We start from the raw sequence: 12,698 nt of genomic DNA on the forward strand, positions 1-12,698 counted from the left end.
TTAATTAAACGATGATTGTGTCGCAATAGTTGAAAATATTGATGTTGCCAATGACAAAGGCAGAATGGCGAGCGTACTTGGCCATTCGGACCACGAGTGTTGCGTCTGGTGATCGTTTGATTGGTGACTGATCATCGCCAAAAAGGTATTGGATCACTGAGAGTTGATTGCGCTCAGCGACATGGGCAATACATTAAAGGTCTGGAATGACTGGATGGGTGAATCGGTTGTGGACGAGTCTGAGGATGTCAACATGTCCATTCTCACAGGCATGTTCAATCACTCGTGTGAGGTAGTGTTGTTTGTTGGTGGCCATGTCAAGATATCCTTTGTCAATGAAGTGTGCCAACACTTTACTGTTGGTGATCGGTGTCATTGTTGTGCTCATCAATGAATGAATACCAAATATGATATCTGGGGAATAAAGTCTATCTTTAAAACTGTTATCCTTGCACTGTTGTATAAGAAGCTCGATGGCCTCAATGTCTCCTCTTTTGACTAGTTCCACAAACAAACTCATCAATTGTTCAAACTTGATTGTACATCCATCTGACTTGTGTTGATCAATCACCAGTGTGGCCACAACCGGATGGATATTCTTGATGGGTATGTTGCGATTATTCCGATAGTGATAGTTGTTTCTGTTTGTTGTGGACTTAACTAGATGTCGTTTGTCCATGATCATCTTGATTGTGTCCACATCACCAACATTGACGGCAGCATTGAATGCCGACCTATAGTCCGTCTTGAATCGTTTGTGAGTGTTGGCCTCCAACATTTCAATCATTTGTCGATCTCGCGCCTCAATGGCACAGCTCATCACATAATCAAAGTTGCAATGGAAGCGTGTATCTGAGAGAAGTCTCTCCAACAATCCAACAGAGATCATTGTGTGGTCAATTTTGGTGACGCTCATCAATTGGCTTTTGGGTTTGCCTTGGCTGAAGCAGGGAGAGGAGGAGGTCTACCTTGTTTCGGCAATTCAGGTTACTTGCCATTACGGGCCAAATGGTTGCGTCGGTGGTACCATTGTCCAAATGTTGCTGATATGTCTTTGTGACCAATTCCAATGGCATCCAACATTTATCTACTTGCATTGTGTGTGGATGACTCATGGCCGCTGGCTTCGCTCACATTCCGGAGCTGGCGCTCCTTCATTTTGGACTTCCAAATTCTCCTCTTTTTAGTTTTATATACTTTAAAATTAACTAAAAAAGGTATCTGTATCAACTTTGTAGAATTGTAGAGTAGTAGAACAAAAAAAATATTATTTTAATCATTAATAATCCATAAATTAAAAATAGTTTTTGAAAACTACTCTACAATTCTACAATCGGATCTGTTAACGCATTACCAGTACGCACGCTTGTAGAGTGATCAGCGCACGCCCAAGAGAGTTACCAGGAGTGTACTCAGCACGTTGGTCAACACGTACTTCCGATTGTTCACACACTGTTCACCGATTGTTCACCAACTGTTCACCAAAAGTTCACCGATTGTGGTTGATGAGTGGGAGTGAGTGTGTTTACTTGGCTTCATTGAAGCGAATGGACGATGCACCTCTCGATTTCGTTGTGATGGTCTTCGAGAGTCCTGTACTGTTGGAGATACGGAGCTGAGTCATGTCTTCGTCATAGGTGACCAGCCAGAGAGAAGATGTGCTCTTTGTCTTCTGAGTTGGTCGGACATCAGAGATCCTGAAATCAATGGTGGCACGTTTGTTGGTGAACTCCTTGTACTTGCCACCAGTTTTGAATCTGCCTGCGTGTTCTTGAATTCCCTTGCCTTCGCAAAGTAATTCTATTCCCCATTTGTGACCATCATCCACGTAGAAGTCCAGGTAGCAATCTATTCCAAAGAGTTGTCCTACATTTTGGCTGATGTCTGAAGCAAGATATTAGGATTTGAGAGTTAAATGAGATCTAGATGACGACTTACAGACGTCTGGAGGAAGAACAGCCACAGCGCATCTATAGAACTCGCCCTGCCACGTTGATTCGAGGGGCTTGCCATCAGTTCCTTTTCCTTTGGTATTCAGCAATGTATCTCTGTCAAAGTGGCTGATCGTTTCGACAATGAAGTCATCGAATGATAAGTCAGTATGTCCTCTTGTTGTTGGCGAGACTCGAAACTGGAAGTACAGTGCTCTGAAGATGGGAGATGAGAAGGACAAGTGTGTGTCGTTCAAGACAACTAAAATGCCATGCTTGATCAGAGGAGTGACGATGTTGACTGGGGCGTGTTGTTTGAAGATACGCTCGTGGGCATCGAACTGATCCAGAAAAAGAAGTTGGCCTTGTGAAAGATTCTGGAATGATGCTGCCCGGTTGGCTGCCATTGCACCCATGAAGCGACCGCCAAGAATGAATGATAACACATCGTTGTCATCAGCCAGGTCCTTGAATTGATCGTATAGTGTCCAAATGAACTGAGTCACCAATCCAACATGACCACCAGTGGAGCTCCAAATGCGATCACAAGTGTTCTTTGTGAGCCTAAATCCACTTGATGTGAACTTGTTTCTCTTATCTGTCATCTCTTGGAGTTCGCCTTCCTTCAGCTTCATATCCTCCATGCCAAACTTCATTCCCTCAAAGCCAATGGGTGTTGAACACTCGGTCTTCACATCGAAATGCTCTCCATAGGCCGCCATCACCACCACGTCTACACACAAGAGGATTCGGTCAGTGAAATGCTGGCGAACTTGTATGATATCATCGAACTTACACAATGGTGGTTTGGCATCTTGATTGGGTCCAAATGTACATAGGTCCTTCAAGAGGGCCCAGAATTCAGTGGGCTGCGATTGGATATTGAATGCGATCTGAGCTTCGTCGATTAGAAGCAATGTTGGTTTGGAGGTGCTTGAAATCCAATCAGCAAACGTCTTTCCAGTGTCCTGGACCCATTTCGATTCAAAGTTGTCGTGCTTGATGCCAAGAAAGGAGATTGACACAACATCACAGTCAGCGCGATATCGATGGGCAAAGAGCACCAGTAGAGAGGTCTTCCCTGAGGAAGGTGGTGATCTAACAAATATCAGATGTTTCTCGAACAACGTCTTTGACATCTTGTCGATTGTCTCTGTCCTGGAGCAAGCGAACTTGTTCTGCATACTGAGTCCGTTTATCGCTGAGAATGGGGTCAGTATACTCTGAGGAATCTTAGAGTTTGGATACTTACTTTCAATATCAGACTCTAAGCTTCTGAAGATCTTGTTGGCTAAGAGGAAGTTAGTGTTAGTAACATTCGACCCAACACATCGCTCGCTCTCACTTCTACTTACGCGCTTGGCCACCACCTCCTCCTGCAGCACCGGCTTGAGTATGCATGTTAGTATTGAATGAAGACATTGCGCTGATGTTGTTTGTACTTACGAGCTTGGGCTTGGGCTTGCACAAAGAGCTGAGGATATCCTCCTTGAGGGACATTGGTACTAGGAGCAAGATGATGAGCGTTGTTGTCAACGGCTGGATTGGTGGCATAGACTCGAAGTGGGGAGGCAGGAACAGCAAGGTCGAGTGATTGTCGGATTGTGTTGATGAGATCTTGGACATTTCTAGCTGTGAAGTCTATCACGGCTTCGTTGTCACCGAACGTAACAACTGCCCGGAATTGTTGTTGGTCGGCCATTGGACACTGAGTAATAAATATATGTGAAGAGACAAATCGTAACTGTTGATGACGTCGTTGTTGTAGTATTTGTTGTTGAAGTATTTGTTGTTGTTGTGAATAAATGAATGAGTGAGTTTCAAAGTTATCTTGTAGATGGGGTGAAGGGTGATATGTTCGTCCCAATATGGTAAATCAACTACAAATAAATTAAATTAAACAATTTATCTCTAACAGATATAACATGTCATTATTCAAAGAGTACTATTGGGACGAGAACTCAGAGTTCAGAGATCGTCACAAAGCTTACATCAAACAAAAGGTAAGATGCGAATGCGGCTTCGAAGTTGGTCGCACCAATCTCAATCGACACAAGAAAGGCTACATCCACAAGCAGTTGATGGCCAACAAATAGGTTCAAAGTGATATAAATTAACATCTCAGTGTTAATATATAGAATGAGTAGATCAACAAGAGACATTAGAGGCAGACTGAAGAAGACGGGCGTGACTGAGATCAAGCTCACCGGTAACTACAGCCGAGCAGACATCGAACGAATCGCTCAGCGGGACAGCAACACTCTCCAACGATACGGCGCCAACGCAAGGATAGAGGTCGTGCTCGACTACGGCAATCATCAGTATCGATCGGGCAAGTTCACCAAGGTAGGCGAGCCCATCATCATGTTTGATCCTCACGAGTATGACGGAGCACCGATCGCAGAGCCTGACACATTTAAATGGTTCTACATCTACGTTCATCAAGCAAAGGGCAAGGCAGGCGGCTGCGACGGCGAATGGAACAACTGCCTCTACTACTGCCTCCACGACGCCTATCCAGAGCAGGTCACAGAGCACTTTGGCAGGCCATCACGACTCAAGAAGTTCCTCGACCTTGATGTCGATCAGAAGGTCTCTATCAAGCGGATCCCAGAACTCGAGGAGAGACTCAACATCAAAATCAACGTCAAAGGTGATCACTGCTANNNNTCCGCGTCGAGGGCAACCAGAGAGGTCAACCTAATACTAACAAATGGACACTACAAACTAGACAAGGAAGGTACCTATGCAGGCAAGGGCATCAGATACACACGACACAACGAGAGGGACGTCTACATCAAGCCAATCGTTTTTAAGTACCTCAAGGGCGAACAGGTCCAGCTCTATGATGACGGCGAGTACATGACCATCAGCCTGGAACATTTTATCAACAAGAAGAGACGCAAGTACCAAGACAAGTGCGAGACATCCGCATCCTCTCAGGAATGACCCTGGAGGAGACATTGGACTCGTTCAAGGCCGACGCCGACGCGCTCAAGGAAGGTACTAACGGTATCATCGACATGTACACAACAGGACAGAACAAGGCAGCGATCAAACTGTTTATATCATACAACAAGACAGTCAAGCCAGAGCCAATCGATCAGAAGGAGGGCGAGTGGATATCCAAGTCAACCTTTGGCGCATTGATGTTTTCCATCCAGCATACAGGAGGTCTCTACATGTATGACGTCTGCAAGATGTATGGTGCGATCATGAAGAGCGGCGGCTTCATGATCCCAATCAAGTGTGGCGAGTTCCAACAACTGACCGACGAAGAGCTGACCGCAAAGAAATCAATACCATTCGGTATCTATCGCGCAACGATCAACGGCAAGCACGGAGCATTCAAGATTAACAAGAAGGATTACTACACTCACTACGACCTAATCTTTGCTAAGGAGCTAGGACTGACATTCAACTTGAAGACCGGCAACAAGGCCAACGCATTGTTATACGATAGCACATGCAGGATCAATGGCTCCATTCTTTTTGGCAAGTACATGGATCAGGTGCTCGCCTGGATCAAGGCAGGAGTCCCACGATCAAAGGAACTCTATCAACGACTCTGGGGCGCTCTCTCCAAGCGCAACAAGACCAAGCAGTGCGTCAATATGGAGTGCGATGAAGAAGTGATAGAGACCAGCGAGTGTGGCGACCTGCGATACGAGGGCTACTGTCCCGACGCCAGAGTCAAGAACATGACCAAGCCAGTTGGATCGTTCGCCATTGGGATATGGCAAGGCGAAGGAGAGTTTAAAATATAGACTACTGGATATAATGGAAGACAGCACGGAATTGTTTATCAATAGCCAGGGAGAGTTAACCAACAAGATAAATTCAATCACTGATCGCATTCTAAAGGAGCGTGAACAGGATATCAAAGCAGCAGTGTCTAAATATAATGATTCAGACAGCGATTGCGATGACCTGTCAGACGATGATTCGGACGACCTGTCTGACGATGATATTGAGGACGCTGACCCTTCCATGTTCCGGTATCTTGACAAAAAAGACACTGGGCATTGAGACAGTTGAAGAGATGGTATAAGTGTGCCCAGGAGGATATCCATAGGCAAAGAGTGCAGTTGGTGAAGGAGCGAGACCAATACAAGGTTAAACTGAACAATATGATTGCCGAGCTGTTCTCCATCTACAAGAAATATGGCCCAGGATCAACATTATAATCTCTACATCCATCAATATGGACGTAAAGAATACTATCGACAGGAGTGGCAGAAACACCGACAAGACATACATGCAGCAGTACTACCAGCAGTTCAAAGAGGAGATCAAGGCCTACAACACAGAGAGGATACCGTGCGATGTCTGCGGCAAGTTGATCTCGCGGCACTTGATGATGAAGCACGAGAGGAGGATGCATTGAGAGGCCTTTAATTAGAACTGAGCAAAAAAGTCCATAACATCTTGAATGAATGTTGATTGTTAGTCGGATGAGTGAGTGTAGGGTCACTTTGATTGATTGATCACACATACCTCTTCATATTTGGATTGGCAGTATTGATATCTCTGATGAGATTGTTGCAAATGGTGATGATGCGAGTGTTTCCAGAGTCATAGGCTGAGTGCAAGATCGATTGGAGGACACGAAGTTGATCAATCTCTGACAGTCGAGAGAGTGGCGATGGATTGACCTTGACAAGGATATACTCCAGTGTTGAGACGGCATTCACCTTAGTGGCTTCGATCAATGTATCAAGTGAAGGCATTGGTATTGGTGAATGAAGGATGTCTATGAGATGTTTGAGATGGTCAACTTTGTCTTGGACCACTGCTGCATTGATGATTGAACGAAGTTGTTGAGGTGACAGAGATGAAGGTGGATGGACATGCTCCATCACATGCTTGAACGCTTCCAATGAGTTCTTTATCGAATTGACGCATAAATCAGGTTTGTCCAACTTGACATGTTGATGAACGATCTTGATGGCATCGACTGACCTTGGCAAAGAGTACCTCAGGTGTCCATCTCTCCATGAATTCAAGACCAATCAAGTTGTTCGAAAGGAGATATGATATGACATCCAGACGATCGTGATCAATTGCTGCCTCCAGACAACCGTCATCGTAACGATACGATATCAATTCTTGAATGCGTAGAAGTAATGCAAGAGAGAGTCCTGAAGCCATCCTCAACGAAGTTTTTTTGTGGCGGCGTTCTTCACTCCCTGTTCCATCATCATCATCGCCTGGTTCAAGAGGAGGAACAAATCTGGCGTTGCGCAGGTACTCCAAAATATGCTCCAATGCTGAGACCATAACTACTAAAATAGACAACTTGGGACAGGCCACTGGGAGTTAATTCATGGATGTGATTAGATCGATGAATTGAAAGAAAGGCGATCATCAGATCTGTTGGATAGTCCCATACTGTTGACGACAGTCCATTGTCCCAGTGGTTGTTGAGAATGTCCGCTGCGGTGATCTGATCATTTCTCTTCAGTGCATCATTCAGTTGGTCCAATGGACGGAGGTAAAGGACTTTGGAAACTACTGCCTGATCCCATTGGTCGCCACAACGGGTGCTCATCAGTTGATTGGCGGTGGACTCCTCATCTGACGTCAATGTGCCATTGCCAATGTTGTTCTTGTGAAGATGTTCGACGATGTGCATGTGACCATTCACCGCAGCATCCCAGATCAGATTTCCACGCGAAGTTGAACTATTGCGTTGCACCATCAATAGAAGCGACTGGAGGATGTCCAGATCTCCAAGTCTAGCTTGATTGAAGATGCCATCACGGACCGTTGTTTCGAACTCTCTTATTTTTTGGGAATCTAATTCCTTGGTCACCTCAAAGAGGTATTGGACACTCTCAACACGGCGATTCGTGATACAATGATGAAGTGCCAAGTTGAAAAGTCCAACACAATGACTGAGTTCGCCCATCTCATTGAGAAGCTTGAGCATATCGACATCGATACCAGGGAATCGGAACATCTCTCTAAAAGGAATAAATGGACTCACGTTGGGTTGAATGTCGTTCAATTGACCATTGAGTTTGAGAAGTAAATGAACAAAGTGTATGTTGCCACTGTCCATGGCAAGTACCAAGTGATCCATTGTGATGGGACCAATGTAATGGTGTCCTGTCATCTCAAACAATGTCTGAAGCATGTGAACTGAGCCACACTTGCAGAGGTCTTTCATTGCATCGTCCAAACGAACCATCATGTTATTGTTGTTGTTGTTGATCAAATGATTGAACACATCAATGTTGTTATAACGTATTGATGCTTTGATCAATGAGTCATTGAGTGGATAACTGTTTGACACCTGGTTGTAATGTTCAATAAAGTATTGAGTGGCATGATATTGGAGCATCTGAACAAGACTACCATTATGCAACAGTTCTCTACCCTTTATAACTGATAATATCACTGTACTTCTTGTTGTTGATGTTGATGATGGACTTGTATCATCATGATGATCAACCATAACCGTTACCTTATTATCAATCATACCTTTATGAATGAAACTTACATGATCAAAGATATTTCGACTTAGTAATCTTTTACTGAACACTGAATGTATTATTATCTCCATTTTTGTTTGTATACTGGAGTAATTGGAATGAGTCATGCCATGTAGATGAATGTTTAGTGAGTCTGAATTTTGATTATATTATATATTTCGAAGAAACTGATCAGTTCCCTGACTTTGTGAACTTCAAGATAGATACCAAAACACATTCCACCATCTCAAGGGATTTATTGATTGGATTGCTTGATTAAACGATAATTGTGTCGCAATAGTTGATGATATTGATGTTGCCATTGACAAAGGCAGAATGGCGAGCGTACTTGGCCATTCGGACCACGAGTGTTGCGTCTGGTGATCGTTTGATGGGTGACTGATCATCGCCAAAAAGGTATTGGATCACTGAGAGTTGATTGCGTTCAACTATACGGGCAATGCATCGAAGGTCTGGAATGAATGATATTGATTGATCAATCTGATCCAAGGAGTGGACAAATCTCATGATGTCGATGTGTCCATTCTCACAAGCATGTTCAATCACTCGTGTGAGGTAGTGTTGTTTGTTGACCATGTCAAGATATCCTTTGTCAATGAAGTGTGCCAACACTTTACTGTTGGTGATCGGTGTCATCTTGTGGCTGAGCAATGAATGAATTCCAAACTTGATATTGCTGTCCAATTCGCCTGGGTCATTAACTCGGCAATCTATGCACTGTCGTATTAGATGATCGATGGCCTCAATATCGCCTCGTTTGAAGTACTCCACAAACAAACTCATAACTTGTTCGAACATAGTAGTGCGTCCATCCAACTTTTGTTGATCAATCACGATCGTGGCCACATCCGGATGGATGTTCTGAAGAGTGCTATGCCTATTGCCAAATATCTTGTGGTCGGTCGCTGTCGATAGATGTCGCTTGTCCAAGATCATATTGATTGTATCCAGATCTCCAACAGAGGCAGCAGCATTGAATGCCGATCTGTAGTCGGTCTTGAATCGTTTGTCGGTATTGGCCTCCAACATTTCTATAACTTGTCGATCGCCTACTTCAATGGCACTGCTCATCACATAATCAAAGTCGCATTGGTAGCGTGAATCTGCGAGGAATCTCTCCAACAATCCAACCGAGATCATAATTGGAATGATGTTGGTGATGCGCACCAATTGGTCGTTATTGCCATTATGGTGTGGCAGTGATACGAGGAGGTTGATCTTGTTTGGGCAAATGAGGCCTCTTGGCATTTTGGAACTGAAGCTTGTGGTTGGCCTAACACCATTGTCTATCATATGCTGGTAGGCCATTGTGACGACTTCCAATGGCATCAAACATTTCTCACATTGCAATATTGTCTCAAACAACAAATTGGAGTTGTTTGTGGATTGAGGCAGGGTGTTGTACAGTTCAAAGTAGCCATGCTTGGCACAGAATGCTGGGAGCCTGGGTTCATTGAGGAGTTGATACGTGTCAATGAAGTATTGGGAAACTGGTTGGATGTCCATCCTGATTGAGTGGGCAAGGACGTGTCTGGCAGTCTCCTTGGATAGTGGTTGACCAATCAATTGAATCATCTCAAGTATTGACTCGGGCGGACATTGAAGCCACCTGGTCAACACTTCCGAGTTGGGAGGGGGAGGTGGTGGATGTACGTTGATTCGTGGCACAGTGAATGTCACACCAAATGAGAGCATCTTGCTGAGGAACAATGGATGCTTGATCAAGAATATGTCATTCTCTTTGAGTATCATTGGCGGAGAGTTTGAGTTGACCATCACCAACTGCATGACATCATCAAGGATGCGTGACCAGTTGTGAATCGTGCAGTCAGAGAGTTGATTTATGAATTCGCGCCAACTGATTGTTTCTGGCGACAATGTCATTGAAGGATGGGCGATGAGTGCATCCAGTAAGGGGATATGACGTGGAGTAAAGTGAGCAATGGCGGCACTGATCAACTTGTTGTTGTTGGGTGGATATGAGTGTTTGAGATTGATTGATTTGAATGATTTGATGAAGTATTCAGTGGCACCATACTTGATAAAGTCCAACAATGAGTTGTTGCCAAACAGTTGTCCACCTTTGATGATCAAGCTCTGATCAATGCCCAAACAACTCCGATGGATCAATCCAACATGCTTCATGATCATCGAGTTCAACTTGTTGTTTCCAAGAACCGAGTGTATAACTGATTGAGCGAGTGCAGTTGGAGTATCATCTGAGTATTTCCTGTTTGAATGATTGAATGTTAGTCGGATGAGTGAGTGTTGGGTCACTTTGATTGATTGATCACACATACCTCTTCATATTTGGATTGGCAGTATTGATATCTCTGATAAGATTGTTGCAAATGGTGATGATGCGAGTGTTTCCAGAGTCATAGGCTGAGTGCAAGATCGATTTGAGAACACGAAGTTGTTCAATCTCTGACAGGCGAGTAAGTGGTAATGGCTTGATCTTGACAAAGATATACTCCAATGTTGAGACGGCACTTTTCTTGGTGGCCTCAATCAATGTATCCAATGAAGGCATTGGTATTAGTGAGTAAAGAATGTCAATGAGATGTTTGAGATGGTTAACTTTGTCTTGGACCACCGCAGCATTGATGATTGAACGATGTTGTCGAGGTGACAGAGATGAAGGTGGATGGACATATTCCATCACATGCTTGAACACTTCCAATGAGTTCTTGATCGAATTGACGCATAGATTAGGCTTGTCCAACTTGACATGTTGATGAACGATCTTGATGGCATCGACCGACCCCTTGGTGAAGAGTAACTCAAATGTCCAGCTTTGCATGAAGCTACCATTGATAAAGTTGTTCGCAAGTAGATATGATATGACATCCAGGCGATCATGCTCGATTGCTGCCTCCAGACAACGGTAATCGTAATCCAACAATGTCATTTCCTTAACTCGAAGGAGTAATGCCAGTGAGAAGCCTGCCGCCAAATTCATCGATGATTGTTTGAGAATGTGTTCTTCTTCGCCCCCTGATCCATCATCGTCATCGTCTGGCTCGTCAGGTGCAACAACCATGGCGTTACGTAGGTACTCCAAACCATGCTCCAATGATACCCTGCCATCACTTATTCGTTGGACAATGTGACACAAACCACCGGGAGTTAAACCATGAGTGTGATTTGATTTGTGAATGGAGAGAAAGGTGATCAACAACTCTGTCGGATAGCTCCATGCTTTTGACGACAGTCCTTTGTCCCAGTGGCTGTTGAGAATGTCCATTGCAGTGCTCTGGTCGCCTCTCCTCAGTGCAGCATTCATTTGGTCCAATACCCTCTTGTAGAGGACCCTGGAGACCATGACCTGATCCCATTGGTCGCCACAACGAGTGATCATCAGTTCCATGATGGTGGACTCCTCGGCAGATCTCAATGAGTCGTTGCCAATGTTGTTCTTGTGGAGATGCTCGATGATGTGCATGTGGCCATTCTCTGCCGCCACCCTGCTCAGATTGCTACCAGGACTGTAATTTGTTCGATGATTGGATGGTGCCACACTCAATAGCGACTGGATGATGTCCAGATGTCCAAGCCTAGTGTGTCTCATGATGCTAGTTTGTACCTCTCGATCGATTTCAATTCTTTGTTGCTCATCAAACTCCTTGGCCACCTCAAGGATGTATTGGACACTCTCAACACGGCGATTCGTGATGCAATGTTCAAGTGCCCTGGAGCAAAGTCCGGAACTTAAGGCGCCCATCTCTTTGAGAAGCTTGAGCATATCGACATCGATGCCAGGGAACCGAAACACGTATATAGCTCTACCCAATATGTTTGTTGCGCTGGGTTTGAAGTCCCTCGATTGACCATGGAGTTTGAGAAGTAATCGTACAAAGTGTATATTTCCGCGGTCCACAGCAAGCACCAAGTGATCCATTGTGACGGGACCAATGTAATGGTGTCCAGTCATCTCGAGTAGTGTCTGAAGCATGTGAACTGAGCCACACATGGAGAGGTTAATCATTGCTTCGTCCAAACGAACCATCATGTTATTGTTGTTGTTGCTGATCAAATGATTGAACACATCAATGTTGTTATAACGTATTGATTCATTGATCAATGTGTCATTGAGTGGATAACTGTTTGACACTTGATTGTAATGTTCAATAAAGTATTGAGTGGCATGATATTGAAGCATCTGAACAAGACTACCATTATACAACAGTTCTCTGCCCTTTATAACTGATAATATCACTGTATTTCTTGATGTTGTTGAAGTTGTTGGACTTGTACCATCGTGATGATC

The 12,698-nt window shown here is 44.3% G+C and overlaps 7 protein-coding genes across 7 annotated transcripts; 2 read left to right on the plus strand and 5 right to left on the minus strand.

Moving 5' to 3' along the window:
* Positions 1 to 1,525: 1,525 nt before the first annotated feature.
* SAMD00019534_098220 (hypothetical protein) lies at positions 1,526 to 3,557 on the minus strand (the record flags this gene model as incomplete). The annotated part of the gene is made up of 5 exons (XM_012894854.1): positions 1,526 to 1,884; positions 1,939 to 2,664; positions 2,728 to 3,214; positions 3,287 to 3,319; positions 3,378 to 3,557. 5 exons carry the CDS (start codon positions 3,555 to 3,557, stop codon positions 1,526 to 1,528), a joined length of 1,785 nt encoding a protein of 594 aa, XP_012750308.1.
* Positions 3,558 to 4,070: 513 nt separating this feature from the next.
* On the plus strand, positions 4,071 to 5,695 carry SAMD00019534_098230 (hypothetical protein; the record flags this gene model as incomplete). Its single annotated transcript, XM_012894855.1, has 2 exons — positions 4,071 to 4,580; positions 4,955 to 5,695. Coding segments are annotated over 2 exons (1,251 nt in total), but the record flags the coding sequence as incomplete, so codon positions are not given.
* On the minus strand, positions 4,080 to 4,250 carry SAMD00019534_098240 (hypothetical protein; the record flags this gene model as incomplete). Its single annotated transcript, XM_012894856.1, has 1 exon — positions 4,080 to 4,250. The coding sequence occupies one exon, from the start codon at positions 4,248 to 4,250 to the stop codon at positions 4,080 to 4,082; it is 171 nt and encodes a 56-aa protein (XP_012750310.1).
* Positions 5,696 to 6,135: 440 nt separating the features above from the next.
* On the plus strand, positions 6,136 to 6,318 carry SAMD00019534_098250 (hypothetical protein; the record flags this gene model as incomplete). The annotated part of the gene is made up of 1 exon (XM_012894857.1): positions 6,136 to 6,318. The coding sequence occupies one exon, from the start codon at positions 6,136 to 6,138 to the stop codon at positions 6,316 to 6,318; it is 183 nt and encodes a 60-aa protein (XP_012750311.1).
* Positions 6,319 to 6,418: 100 nt separating this feature from the next.
* On the minus strand, positions 6,419 to 7,082 carry SAMD00019534_098260 (hypothetical protein; the record flags this gene model as incomplete). Its single annotated transcript, XM_012894858.1, has 2 exons — positions 6,419 to 6,817; positions 6,894 to 7,082. 2 exons carry the CDS (start codon positions 7,080 to 7,082, stop codon positions 6,419 to 6,421), a joined length of 588 nt encoding a protein of 195 aa, XP_012750312.1.
* A 134-nt stretch (positions 7,083 to 7,216) lies between these two features.
* SAMD00019534_098270 (hypothetical protein) lies at positions 7,217 to 8,124 on the minus strand (the record flags this gene model as incomplete). Its single annotated transcript, XM_012894859.1, has 2 exons — positions 7,217 to 7,243; positions 7,324 to 8,124. The coding sequence occupies 2 exons, from the start codon at positions 8,122 to 8,124 to the stop codon at positions 7,217 to 7,219; spliced, it is 828 nt and encodes a 275-aa protein (XP_012750313.1).
* Positions 8,125 to 8,683: 559 nt separating this feature from the next.
* On the minus strand, positions 8,684 to 12,437 carry SAMD00019534_098280 (hypothetical protein; the record flags this gene model as incomplete). The annotated part of the gene is made up of 2 exons (XM_012894860.1): positions 8,684 to 10,658; positions 10,729 to 12,437. 2 exons carry the CDS (start codon positions 12,435 to 12,437, stop codon positions 8,684 to 8,686), a joined length of 3,684 nt encoding a protein of 1,227 aa, XP_012750314.1.
* Positions 12,438 to 12,698: the final 261 nt, after the last annotated feature.

This window comes from Acytostelium subglobosum (assembly GCF_000787575.1).
Source record: "Acytostelium subglobosum LB1 DNA, scaffold: scaffold24, whole genome shotgun sequence".
Lineage (NCBI taxonomy): Eukaryota > Evosea > Eumycetozoa > Acytosteliales > Acytosteliaceae > Acytostelium > Acytostelium subglobosum.